The sequence below is a fragment of the Apium graveolens genome, chromosome 2 (assembly GCF_009905375.1).
Source record: "Apium graveolens cultivar Ventura chromosome 2, ASM990537v1, whole genome shotgun sequence".
NCBI classification, from domain to species: domain Eukaryota; kingdom Viridiplantae; phylum Streptophyta; class Magnoliopsida; order Apiales; family Apiaceae; genus Apium; species Apium graveolens.
Window position 1 is genome coordinate 310,814,119 of NC_133648.1, and position 14,345 is coordinate 310,828,463.

At 34.0% G+C, this 14,345-nt stretch overlaps 1 protein-coding gene across 3 annotated transcripts; it reads right to left on the reverse strand.

Annotated features, from left to right (window-relative positions):
- Window positions 1–9,795: 9,795 nt before the first annotated feature.
- Window positions 9,796–12,940, reverse strand: LOC141708705 (chaperone protein ClpB3, mitochondrial-like). 3 transcript variants are annotated; one of them, XM_074512460.1, is made up of 5 exons: window positions 12,707–12,926; window positions 12,367–12,570; window positions 11,792–12,127; window positions 10,287–10,563; window positions 9,796–10,151 (listed from the first exon to the last, which is right to left on the reverse strand). In XM_074512460.1, the coding sequence occupies exons 3-4, from the start codon at window positions 11,891–11,893 to the stop codon at window positions 10,342–10,344; spliced, it is 324 nt and encodes a 107-aa protein (XP_074368561.1). In that variant the 5' UTR covers window positions 11,894–12,127; window positions 12,367–12,570; window positions 12,707–12,926; the 3' UTR covers window positions 9,796–10,151; window positions 10,287–10,341. The 3 variants fall into 3 exon arrangements, 2 of the variants coding, with proteins under 2 accessions (XP_074368561.1, XP_074368562.1); XM_074512461.1 differs by having other exon boundaries at window positions 12,367–12,573; XR_012569595.1 differs by having other exon boundaries at window positions 10,287–12,127; window positions 12,707–12,940.
- Window positions 12,941–14,345: the final 1,405 nt, after the last annotated feature.

The window sequence follows — 14,345 nt, forward strand, 5'->3', positions numbered from 1 at the left end:
GCTATCAGGGCTTCATACTCGGCCTCATTATTGGTGGTTGGAAAATTTAACTTCATAGCATATTTGATCAAGAATCCATTTGGGCTTTGTAAAATAAGCCTCGCTCCACTCGAATTTGTTTTTGATGCTCCATTAAAATAGAGAACCCGGCATTCCCTCTCTTTAGTGCCCTCTTCTTCGTCTCCTTTATTATCTTCCGTGTCTTGAGGTATAGTATCTTCCTGCCCCCGACTTCTTGGTTGGGTATGGTACACTCCACCACAAAGTTAGCCAACGCCTGGGCTTTTATTGCCGTTCGTGGCTTGTACTTAATGTAGAATTCTCTCAATTCTATGGCCCATTTAATCAGTCTCCCACTAGTTTTAGGACTGTGAATGATGTTTCTCAAAAGCTGATTTATTAGTACCTCGACCTTATGAGCTTGGAAGTAAGGGCGCAACTTCCTTGAGGCAATCACCAAGGCTAAAGAAAATTTTTCAATAGTCGAATAATTCAACTCGATCTGTTCCATGCAGAATTTTTCTGATATAGTATACGGGTTTCTGGATTTTAAGTTCCTCTTTAACCAACACGGTGCTCAAGGCATTTTCTGAGATGGCCAAAATATAAGTACAAAGTTTCATTCAAGACTGGTTTAGCCAACAACGGGGCTTCAACGATGTATTTCTTTAATCCTTCTAACACCTCTTGACTTTCCTCGGTCCATATAAAATCTTTTACTTTCTTCAAAGCTTTAAAGAATGGCGGCACTTGTCTCCATATTTGGAGATAAATCATCCCAAGGAAGCAACCCTTCTAGTGAGTTTTTAAACATCTTTAATAGACCGCGGAGGCTCCATGTCCGAGATGGCCTATATCTTGTCGAGATTTGCTTCAATTCTCCTCTAGGAGACCATCAATCCCAAAAAAAATCCAGATCCTACTCTGAAGGCACATTTTGCAAGATTTAACATCATCTTGTGATATCTCGGACCCTCAAAAGCCTCCCTCAAATGGGTTATGTGATCAGTCTTTACAAGACTCTTGACTAACATGTCATCTATATATACTTCCATAGTTTTGCCAATAGGATTTTTAAAAAATTTATTTACCAACCTTTGATAGGTAGCTCCTGCATTCTTGAGACCAAACACCAGATAACAAAAAACACCAAAGTCGGTGATGAATGATACCTTTGGGATGTCATCCTTATGCATCTTGATCTGATTGTATCCACTGAATCTATCCATAAAGCTTAGCATTTCATGACCAGCGATCACATCCATCAATCTACCTATCCTTGGCAACGGGAAAAAATCCTTCGAGCATGCATCATTCAGATCAGTGAAATTCACACACATTCTCCATTTCCATTAGCCTTCTTCACCATTATAGGATTTGCTAACCACTCCAGAAATTGTATCTCTTCTATGAAACCAGCATCCAAAAGCTTCTCCACTTCTTGCTTGATTGCCTCATGCCTCTCGAGAGAAAAACTTCTTTTCTTTTGCTTCACGGTCTTTTGATTTGGATCCACATTCAGTTTATGAATGATCAGTTCCAGGTCTATGCCAGGCATATCAGCTACTGATCATGCAAATACATCACTATTTTCTTATAAAAACCTCACCAGCTCCCCTCTAAGGGGCTCCTCTAGTGACGCTCCCATGAAAGTTACTTTCTCAGAATCCTTGGGAGCCAAAGGGATCAGAATCAAGTCTTCCCCCGGCTTCCCTATTTTCTCGTCATTCTCACGGATATCGAGGTCTTTGATAGGAAAAACCTGCCTCCCAACTCCGTCAACCCTAAGGGAGGATATATAACAACTCATTACCATCTTTTGATCTCCTCTTTCTTCCCCAAACTCGTTTCGGGTTGGAAACTTCAATAATGAATGGTAAGAAGAGGGGACTGCCTTGAAAGCATGTATTACATTCTTCCGATGATTGCATTGTATGTTGATCCAGCTTTTACCACTATAAAGTCCAACATCTGTGTTGCTTATCTTGGTTCATGACCCATAGTCAAAGGCAACTTAATTATTCCCTCCACGGGGAACTCGACTCCAGCGAAACCGTATATTGGCATATTAGTTAGAGTTAATTGAGAATTAATGTAACCCATTATTGTAAGGGTATCATGGAGAGAGATGTCCACCGAGGCTCCATTGTCTACAAGAACTCTCTTCACCGAGATGTTCCCTATTATCAGTGTTATGACCAAAGGATCGTCATTAGGAAATTTGACATCCTCTAAATCAAATTCATCGAATATCATTGATACTCCTATCCTAGTCCTCTTCGGGGCTTCTCCGACAATATGCATAACTTCTCTAGTATATGCCTTCCTCGAGTTTTTAGATGAACCAGCAGCAGTCGGTCCTCCAAAGATTGTATCTATCACTGGCCCTCGGGGTCGTGGTCCTCCAAAGAATGCGTTTATCACCGGTCCCTTGGGTTGGGGATTTTGCCCTAATTATCCTGTTTATTTTTACAATCCTCGAAGTTCCTTCTTCCATTATTATTCATATCTCCTCTATCTCCAATATACTTGCTCAGCCTTCTTTTTCGAATGAGGAATTCAATTTCATCTTTTAGTTGTCTACACTCATCGATGTCATGACCAGCCTCCTTATGAAATCTACAATATTTCCTCTTATCTAGCTTGGTAGGATCAGCCTTCAGGGGCTTTGGCCAACGAACTTCCCTATCCCTTTCGATTTCTATTAAGATTTGACTTCTAGGAGCATTCAGTTTAGCATATTCGGTGAACATTTGTCCAGGTCCTCTCTTCTTCGGGGCTAAACCAACATTCTCAGTTCTAGGATATTTGTCCTTAGCATTATATTCTAGATCAGTCTTTCGCTTCATGCCACCAACGGGCTCATTATTCACTACCGTCTTCCTCATGCTTTCCTCCACTTTGATATAATTCCCGGCCCTATCTTGGAGCTGCAACATGCTTTCAGGAGGGTGTTTGGCTAGTGAATTCTTGAAGAACTCGTCCCTGGTTCTTTGCTGCAGTGCTATCACAACTACCTTGTCATCAAGGACTCATTTTCTCCTTGCACAATGCTCATTAGGGATGCCAAACTCTTCTCATGCACTCTTCCACTGATGAATTTCTTAATGAAATCTTTACTTAAGTCTCTAAAGGATCCAATTGAATTCGGAGGCAAATGACTGTACCTCCTTTGAGCTATTCCCGACAGGGTTTGAGGAAAGGTCTGACACTTAATTGTGTCGTTCACGGGCTGTGGAAACAGTGCAAGAGAAAATGTTTTGACATGATTAGTGGGATCCTCAGTGCCATTATAAGCTTTGATGGTGGGCATCTTAAACTTTCTTGAGATGTGGGAATTCATTATCTCTTTAGTTAATGGTGGATTTAGATCATCAGGATCTCCTAGGGGCATGAGATCACTTCAATCAGCCCTTGGGGCAACAACCCTTCTTGGTATTGGACCATCCAGGTCTCTGAATGGAGGAGGATCTCTCCTCCTCGGAGGTAGCGGGGGTCTTGGGGTCAAGTGCGCCTCTAGGTCACGCTTCAGCCTTTGGATCTCGGCTTTGTCAGCCCTGATCCTCTCTTGTACTTCTTGGGAATTCATTCCCCGTGTGCTCCTAGGGCGTTGGTTAGCATAAGGCATTGGTTCTTTACCATCACATCTCCTTCTCGGAGTCACATCATCATCCGAAGATTCAGAGACTCTTTCAGTGTATGGTTCAGAGAATATTTTATCTTCCGGAATAGGAGCCAAACCGCGTATGTAGTGGGGTATCTGCCCTTGTGCTTCACTCTGATTAGCATGTCCATTTCCTCCAATCTCGAGGTATAGAGGCATCCCGTAAAGGGGGATAGTGGTTACAATAGTTAAATACTCTTACCCAATGGGTTAAGGATTCACTGGTGAATATACCTGCTGAAATTGGGAACTCGTCCCTTGAGGATCCGGAGGATTCGTCTCTTGTGGCTGAGGCTCAGTTGCTCCTATCAGGTTTCTTCCTTGGGTGGAGGCGTAGGTTGAGTGTGGGGGTATTTCCACTATTGATGAAATCGTTTGGGTCATCCCAGTTGGTGTTCCCTCAGGGGCGTTGTTTCTGCTCCATGTGTTCACCATTGTTGTTGTTATGCTATCTCACAGACGGCGCTAAATGTTAAAATTAGGGTGTATTTATTGCTAGGATTCATGAGTTTCGAGACTCGATATGATTGCTCTTGTGCTTCGTGACTCGGTCTGCCTTAACAAGATGCCTACGTACCTTGCTGTATGTCAAGGATCAAGTCAAAAATGTTGTTCTGATTTATGGGGTGAGGACCCTTAGATAGGCATGAGATGCCTTGAAATTAGATTAGGGTTAGGAGAATTAGCGGAAAAATCTCAGATTTAGAGAGGACTTTGGAGTCCAATCCTTATCCTAAGAGATTTCTTGGAGGCCAATCTCCAAGGAATTGTGTCCTTATTTGGACTTGACTTATTAGCTGACTTTTCCCATATTAATTAATTACGAAGTTAATTAATATTTAGGATTTTTGGGCCTTCATAAATGGGCCTTGTAAGCAGCCCAAGTCAGGGGTAATTAATGTAGTATTAATGACATAATGGAGGTTTATTTTATCCCTTATCACTTATTATGAATTTTTTTTATCTTAATACATAAAATTTTTAGTTATGATTAAATTGTAAATAATTGATGAGTTTTAACCATTAACATTATTTTTTTTGCTAAATAAAATTTTTTTAACCATTAACATTATTAGTATGTTTATAAATAATATTATAAATATTTGTAGTTCGCGAGGTTCGAAGTAGTATATAAGTAATAATATAAATATTTTTTATTGGCGGGATTTGAACCTAAAAACCTTGAGTAACGTATTTTCTTTTAATATTTGGATATAATTGTCCATGTCATTTGACTAAGAAGATCAAACAAAAAAAAGATACAAATTTATTTATTGTGGTTTAGTATACATTGTAAGTATGGATTTAGTTACACCCTTATTTCGATGGACCATGATGAAAGTTCAATGCATAATTTAATTTCACATTTACCTTGTTTCACTTTTAGATTACTATCTTATTTACAGTTTTATTTAATTTTTTTAATAAAATAATATAATTGTTGAAATTCTACCGTGTTAACAAGTAATGTTTTTTTATAATTTTATATAGTATTAATTTGATATTTGGTATTAGATAATGATTTTAATTTAATTGTTTCATATACTGTAATAAATAGATTGAATTATAATTAATTAACTTAAAATAATTTGACTAATTTTTCTCAGACTCAGTTAATATTAATTATTATTATTATTAATATTATTATTATTAATTATTATAATTACAAACAAAATATATTATTAAGAGATTTCAAAATCACCTATAATTCCTCCCAAATATATTTAGTACTCTTGAAGGGGTGTTTTGAGGACGTAACACTTAAAGAATTAAGATATTAGTATCCGTTTAATTTAGACTTAGTTTAAGAAATTAGGATATATTTGGATTTGAATTTCTTTGAATAAAAATTTAATTAGTTAATATAGACTATGCTGACATTCAGATTTTTTTGATTAAAATATTAGTCTTTTTGAGAAAAAACTACAATGCTCTAGGCTTTTATTTGACTTCATTTGTAAATTGAATTTAATATAATTAATTTGAGTTTTTTGCTTCAATGTTAAGAAATTTGTTTGATTAGTTTGGTATCTAGGAAGTACAAAATTTAAATTGCTTCATTTCAAATGGATCTAAATAAGCTATGGGGCATGTTAAAATAATGTAAAAAAATCTTAGATACTATATCATAGTAATTAGCTATCTAAAATGATCCTAATCATCTATAAATTCAAATAATCCATTAGATTGTATATATAAGGTATATGCAGTAGCATCTTTCAATACTACTAGCAAAAATACCTTAGACATGGGTTAAAACCCGATATCTATGTAAAAATAGACTGATATTTTGGCCACTGATGTGAAAGGTATTTTTACATAGACATCACGCTTTAGGGTGACAACTGATGTCTTAATCAATTTTTTGTATTATAATTGATTAGGCCTATTTGAACATATAGCACACAAGCTATATAGAGAAATTAACATCGATTTTAGATGAACAACCGATGTCTGTTTGTATATTTAACATCAGTTTTCTTATAGAACGGTTGTTAAAGTAACTAGTCATTAGGAGCTAAGAAATACTAATTATGGTTGTCATGTCTCGTTGGTTTAGTTAATTGCATGTAAAAATACTTATGAAGATGCTACCTAATAGACCGAGAATAATCATTAGTATCATTATCCCATTACTTTATTTAATTTTACCTTAAAAATACTTTCGAAGATGCTAGCTATATATGATATACATATAATAATAATTAGTAGCATAATACAAGACTAATATTAGAGTAACAATACAGGGACGTTAAGTTAGTTCGGGAAAACGAAATATAATTTGGAAAGAAAAAATGTGCAGAAAGGAAATGAATGACCCTTAATTATTTTACATGTTTGGTTCGTATCTGGAAATGGAATGCAATGATAGTTCTATTATTTTTTGTGGATTCGATTTTTTTTTTGAAATTATCAAATCTTTAATTATTTATAGTCATATATTTCACAATATATTTTATTTACAATTTAATAGATTTATTATTTAATGACATCATAAAGTTTTGACATAAATTAAAATATAAATATATCAATATTAAATTTTACTCTATAACAATTAAATTATAAATAGTTTTAATTTTTGAAAATATAATTGACATAAATTGTATATGTAAAATTTAAATGATCATTACAGATACAAAAAGTATGAGCAAAAGGGAAACTAAATATGAGGGTGGTGTGGGTAATGAGTCGAAATTAATATATCGATTGTAAATTGCTAAGGTTGAGGCCTAATTCGACCAGTTTACTTCGGCCGGTCTTTTCCGACCGATAATTTATAACCATTTTCGGTCGAATTTAGGATCATAAGATTTTTGCCTTAAAATTATAAATTTTCACTTAAAATTTAAAACTTCCGCTTAAATTTTTTTAATTTGACCAAGAAATGGTCTTGCACAAGTAGCATAAATTCGAAAACAACTTGATCGATATACAGAAATTCAGCAATCCATTCGAACATAACCAACAATTAGAGTCTGAAGTAACCTTTTACAATAGGTCTCTAAACAAGAAAAATCTTGTAATAAGCCTCTATCCGGATGAGAGATTAAAGAGAGTGATGTGTGCCCCACTGGTTACAACCGGCTTTCATGATCTCATTCGTAAAGTTGAGCCCATTAAAGTAAATAAAGTAATGTAAAGGTGCGGAGCCTAAATAAGTGTGTAGGGGTCAAATTTACTCTAAAAAAGAGTCAGCTGAAGATGAGCAAATGATTCTCTATCCTTACTTCGACAAACTCCTCGATTTTCTTACAGGCTTTCTTCTCGATTCCTCCCCTTCTTCTTCGTTGTCATATCGTTATCCTTTCCATTCTCTCCAAGTTCTTGGTTATTTTGTATGAATTTCGACGACTAAATAAATTAAAGATTTCAATATTTTATCTTGTAAAGTATGTATATATATATATGTATATATATATAATTTTGTGGAAATAACATAATAGTGAACTTATAACAACGGTAATAACATGATTTTGGTTAACCGATATACTGGATCCGACACTATAAAACTAATAATTCTTCAAGCACACATATTTTCCACCTCGATATATAAGTCTGATGACTTCTTGCAATTGACAATAATAATCGTCAATAATATAATCACGTGAACTACATTCACCATAACTCTTGAACTAGCACTTGAAATAGATTTGGTATGAAATTTGTAGCCATTCACCTTACATATTTTATAGAAAATTATCATTTTCGCTGGTCCCAAAAATAAGGTTCTAAAATGCGAACTAGTTACAGGATCATTTTCAACCTTAACCTTAAATCATGTCTTAAACTCGGCTTTTAAAAATCTCTTCGATTTTTCTCTGTGTTTTGTTTGGTTTGTTTTCTTTCAAATGAGTTTCATAGTACTCTTGAATGTAATTAAGGTTGAACTTCTGATCTGCAACAAAACATATTCTTCAGGAACTAATTGTTCATCGCCCATCAAATATTTTTTGGCATGCTTTCCCATTGTACTAATAGGATATGTGAACACTTTTATTTGATGTTCATCATAAGGGTTACAACAGAAACTCGTTAAGGCACAATTGAGTATGAACCATTGGATTTAGGATCAATGTACAATAACAAATATTCAACTACTATTTCAATCGAACCTTCTGCCCTCTTTAGATTACGAAACTTATGTTTTATATAACGAAACTTATTATAGGAGAACTCTGCTTAAGATAATGCCACATCCCACTATTTTGGCTTGTCCCCAATAATATAACGAATTAAATTTCCCAAAGTGTGGTTGACAACCTCTATCTGACCATCCGTTTGTGGTTGGACATCGCTACTATATAGTAATGAGGAATCGAACAACTTCTATAATGTTCACCAAAAATGTCCGAGAAATGTACCGTCCCTATCAGATGTGATAGTTTTAGGCACACCATGAAGTCGAATCACTTCTTTGAAAAGCATTTAATTAGCCACTGCCATTGCATCAGAAGTGTTTCTACAAGGTATAAAATGAACCATCTTTGAAAACCTGTCAATGATAACAAACACAAAATCCACCCTCTTTGCGTTCAAGGCAAACCCAACAAAAAATCCATGATAAATCCTCCCATATATTTTCAGAAACAGGTAAAGGCATATAAAGTCTTGTATTTTGAGACTTCCCTTTGGAAGTTTGACAATTATAACAATTTTCCACATACCTTGTAACATCTCGAAGTAAATGCGGCCAAAAGAAACTTTCACAAACTGTCGTAATAATTTTATCCCTTCCAAGATGGCCAGCAAGCCTTACCCCATGCAAATCCCGAATGACCTTTTCTCGTAATGATGTCCGAGGAAGACAAAACTGATTGCCATGTATCCAAAACTCATCATGCACATAAAAATCACGTGACGGTTGTCCGGTAATACAACTTTCCTAAATATTTCCAAAGTCCTCATCACCAACGTAACAATATTTTAAAACTTCAGTTACAATAATTTATTGTCGCAAAGTGACTAACAAAATTGCTTGATGACTTAGGGCATCAACCACAATTATTTGAACCCCGGACTTCTGTTGTACACGGATATGAAATTTCTGCAAGAACTAGAAGCATCGTGTGTGCATGTCTTTACTAATCCGTTTCTGGATGTTAAAATATTTTAAAGCTTCATGATTATAATAAAGAATAAATTCTTTACCCATAAGATAGTGCTCCCATACCTTCAAAGCTCACACAACTGAATAGAATTCTCTATCATAAATACTCCACTTTTTCCTTGCGTTACTGAGCTTCTCACTAAAATAATATATAGGTTTTCGTTCCTGAGATAAAACAGCACTAATCCCCACACCACTAGTATCACAATCAACCTTGAACAACTTTTCAAAATTGAGTAAAGCTAAGACAGGTGTGGTACACAATTTTTGCTTCAATATAGCGAAACTCTTATGTGCCTCTTCACTATAGTTAAACTTTTTTTGTACACAATTTTTTGAAGCTATAGTGGTAAAATCTTCGATGAAGCGCCTATAGAAAGTTGCAAGCCCTTAAAATTTGAAGTGTATTGCAACCATTTTACCCTCTACTGCAACACAAATTGTTTTCAAAAAAATTGGGCATGACCTTTAGATTTCATTAACCACCACCAAATTTCATTGGTATATCCACAACACAATCCAATAATTTAACAAGTTGTACATCACTATTAATGTTATTCCAACATCTACACATAAACAAGGCTAAGAAAAATACAAAAGTTCAAGAAAAAATAACAAAATAAAGGTTACACATGTTCTCAAGTTAATTATATATAGACAAAAAATTCTTAGTTAATCATCTTTAAACATCAACTCATGCAGCTTCTTTCTCTGCACATGTGACAGTCTCATCTCCATCATCGACACAAGCATGCAAATTTAGACTCATAGATGATCTTTATTTCTTCTAAGTAAATTTGGACTTCTAGATGATCTTTATTTGCCGCTTTTCCATGATGCCTTCAAGCATGTATGCCTCTCCGACTACCTGCAATAATCCTGCAGATCCCACCCAAACAAAATGCTTTATGTTATTAACAGATGCCATAACAGTCAACTCCATTAAGTATTAGGTTTAAAAAAAATCTCAAAAAAAGTAAATGTTAAAATCTAGATATTTCCAGAAGCCAGTACCTGTGTTTCATACTCATCATGACTCTCTCATCTTCTTCTTTTGCCTTCCCTTCAACTACTTTCCGCGAACAGCTTTGACAGCATCTTTCAAAGTCTGTTCACTGAGCTGCAAGTTCCTGAATAACTGCTCACTGAACCTCTTATCTGAAAGGAAGACTAATAATAAGTGCTCAACCGACACAAAGTCGTCTTTCATTTCTTTTTTATGATTTCTTGCATTGCTCAACGGAGCATTAAGATCTGGACCAATCACCGGGCCACTAGTTTCGCCTATAACCTGCCAGGAAAATCAAGAACTGTAAGAGTAAACATAAAAACCTTTAGTCTGATCCCTCCTTACACTTCATACATTTGGCTGTTTATATATGAAGTCATCAGTAGCTTGTAAAATTGAGGTATTATCAACGCCAGACTTGGTCAAAATTCTTCGAGCCAGGCCACTTTCTGCTCTAGCAGAGCTTTCATCAAATGCTGAGTTTGTACAACTCGTTGTTTGCTGATTCGTGCTACGTCAACAGCACCAACAAATCCCTCACATATCCCTCACATGCCATCTCTGTAAATTCTGAATCATTAATCTAATAAGAATGAAACACCAATTCCTGAGCTGGTTAGCAGAAATGGAAACCCTGGTTGGCAGAAATGGAAACCTGCAAGAAATTCTAAACAGCATACACTGGCGAGTATCAACGCCGCAAATATTCACCACACTTGGATTCTTATTAGATCTCCGTATCTGAAGCTGTTACTCTCCTTATTTCCCCAGTTAATTTCAAATTTTGTCGGCTTATTTCCTAAAACACCCCTTAAGTTTTAAATTTCTATCAATCCTAGTGTCCTACTCAAACTTGCGTTTGAATCCTCCCATCTAATTTTCTGTTATGTGCACTCAAATGTGGACTCAATGTCACACTCACTAGTGGTTGTGTACACTACAATGTGATCCACAAGAATCTACATATATTTTATATATTTTTCCTATAATAATCATATGATAAGCTTCGTTTAATGATTGTCCAACTATATCAGATGTTCACTTAACATATATTGTTTCTTTTAATAGTGTCCTATTTTATGCATATCAAATCAAATAAAATTAATAATGTCCAATGTAATTCATCTAAATATAAAAGTATATTAACCATATTGACGTATCTCAACCAGCATAAATTAGGGGTCAGAGAAACTACAAAAAGGATAAAGTTATATCAACTAAAGTTGAAAAAGTCTAGAAACTTTTAGTGTATGCATCACCAGTCAACTCCCCTTAATGAAAGAACAACTAACATATCAATGTTTAAAAATAAGCCAATATTATCCTACATCCCTTCCACATTATTCAATTTCTCATTAAGTTAATAAATTTTCTTTTCATATCTTCACTACTATCTACAACATATTAACACTCTTTAAAATTGAAACAGGGAACTAATGCACAACCTAATAGGAAAATATCATCAAATAATGACACAATGTAGTGGTATATATATTGCATAATAGCATACCTGTTGAAGGGTTATTAAATTACTGCTATCCTTGTACTGAGAACTCAGGATGTCGTCATAGCCCATGGTTGATCCTGCTGGCGAGGCAGATGTTGGATTCATAGCATAGTTTGCTGGGATGGCTGTTGAACTCTCAAAGGCACCGTAACCAGAAGGATAACGCTAGCTTAACATATAATGATTCGGGAAGTCATCTTTTTCAACCATAGAACTTTAATTCAACACACATCGTATCATATAAATAACCCAAGAAGTTGTTGCTAATGTAGCAATATCAAGTATCGTATATATATCATATTCCATAACAAAACTGCAGTACTGTCTTGTACTTGAGACCTGTCAAAATATAAGGGAGCGCAGCTAAAAAGACAGACACCAATCAAACAACTCGACTCTCAAATAGTTGATGAGTTTCGACTATTTCCTTGTCTAGATTATAGAATGGAGAATTTAAAATCACACTCACTCAGTTCAACATCCTATCACTACACATATCTTCTCTAATAGAGCCTAAAATGCAATGACACATTCGCCGAAAAATTATTCATGCTCGAATAGTTAAGTTCGGGCTTAACCTTGGTGTTTTTCTCATGAACAATCTGGTCAATGAGTATGCTCAAATTGGGTTTCTTTCTGATGCCCACAATATGTTTGATGAAATGCCTGTTAAGAAACTGTCTTCTTGGAACACCCTTTTATCTGTGCATGCTAAGCAGGGTCGCGTAACTGTTGCTCCCGTGTTTTCGAGGAAATGCTTGAGCGCGATGTTGTTTCTGGGACTACTTTGATTATGGGGTAAAAACAAAAACACAAAATCAAGAAGGGAGGTAAATTAAGTAACAATTAACAGTACTCGAACATATTTGTAAATTGAATTAGATTTGGGGAAGAAGATTTGAGAAAAAAAAAACATACCCTTTCAGCATTAATATTCTCTGAGATATAATCTTCTTCGAGCTTTAATCTTCTCCGAAATCTAATCTTCTGAGAAATATAATCTTTGGAGACACAGTGTAGAGCGCAGTTGTTGCGAGTCTCCGTTTCAGTCCCTGACTTCTGAGTTTTGTGTTTAGTGTTTCAATTTTTATTTTTATTATTATAGCCGGGAAAATAATTATACAAACACTGCTCAAAAGTTTCAGGAAGCCCTCTTACTAGTTTAGTAAGCTCGCCTAAATTTTGAGCTCAAATTTCTAATGTACCTTAACGATATATAATACATTGTAATAGGATGTATTTTGTAACACCTTCCAAATTTTATTGATTCCATGGCAATGCTTTTAAAACTTCTTGCAATGGACATGAACTTATCACTATCTAGCGACTTTTTTTAGATAATTTTTAAAAATCTGGTCACAAAAGCCAATCTATAGTATATTGGAAGAATTTGAACCATTGGATTGTAATTTTGTTTAGTTAAATTTGGACTGTTGGATGTGTTTTACACGAATTTTGACGGTCTTCAGTCAAATTTATTAATATGACTCACTTCAGTCAAATTAATAAGTATGACCAATTTCGGTTATATTTATAAATATGACTGACGCACGTCAATTTGGTAAATTTGACAAACTAGGATTTGTGGTCAAATATGTACCTAAATTTGACTAACAGCGGTGATATTTTTAAATTTGACTGAAAGCACACAATTTTATAAATATGTTAAATATGATAAATTTTAATATATATATATGGAATTGATAAATAAATATAAAAAATTATTATTTAAATTCCAAGTGTATTGCAAATGACATAACTACCCATAATAAAAACAAATTGCAAGAATTTTACTTTTAAAAATCATGGGCAAATGTTTAATAGAATGTCTAAATATAAAAGTGGAGTTTATATAGTAAAATATGGAGGTTATTTAACAATTTTCTATATATATATATATATATATATATATATATATATTATAATAACGAATTTGCAATTCATATAATCATTTAATTTTTTACATACACTCTTAAACTCTAAGAAATTTAAAATTCATACGGTTGGACTGTTCAAATTCATAAGATTCATGCAATATGATTATTGTTTGACAATTTACTCAAACCATAAATATAATTTGGTTAGTAGTTTTAGTTCAAATCATATCAAATCTCACCGCTAAGAACCCTACCAGTAAACTTATATATTAAACTTATATATTAGGGCCTAACAAGTAAATTCAAATCTTAAATCAGATATTTCCCAAATTATTTGAACATTTACAAAATATTTTTGAAATTATATTTATACGCTTATTACTTTTTATTTTTCTATTTTTTAACTTATACACTTTGTTGATTTTTAGTAAATTTTATAAATCACTAAATGTTCATTTATTTTTGTAAAACTTTTGGGATAGAAATAAGCCAACCTTTATCTATTTTTGTATCTTCGATAAATATTAAATAATTTTAATTCTGATTATGTTGTTTTGGTTATCTGGATACCAAAATATTTTTTAGAATTTAATAAATTATTTAATATTTTTTAAAACTTATAATAAGTATATTATATTAAAATTGACTACTCGCACTCATATTTACAAACATGACCGCTA

Coding starts and splice junctions, on each gene's coding strand:
- LOC141708705 (XM_074512460.1), bottom strand. CDS start 11,893: ATGAATCCAACATCTGCCTCGCCAGCAGGATCAACCATGGGCTATGAC. Junction 10,564..11,791: donor ATTTAATAACCCTTCAACAG/GTATGCTATTAT, acceptor TTTTCCTGGCAG/GTTATAGGCGAAACTAGTGG.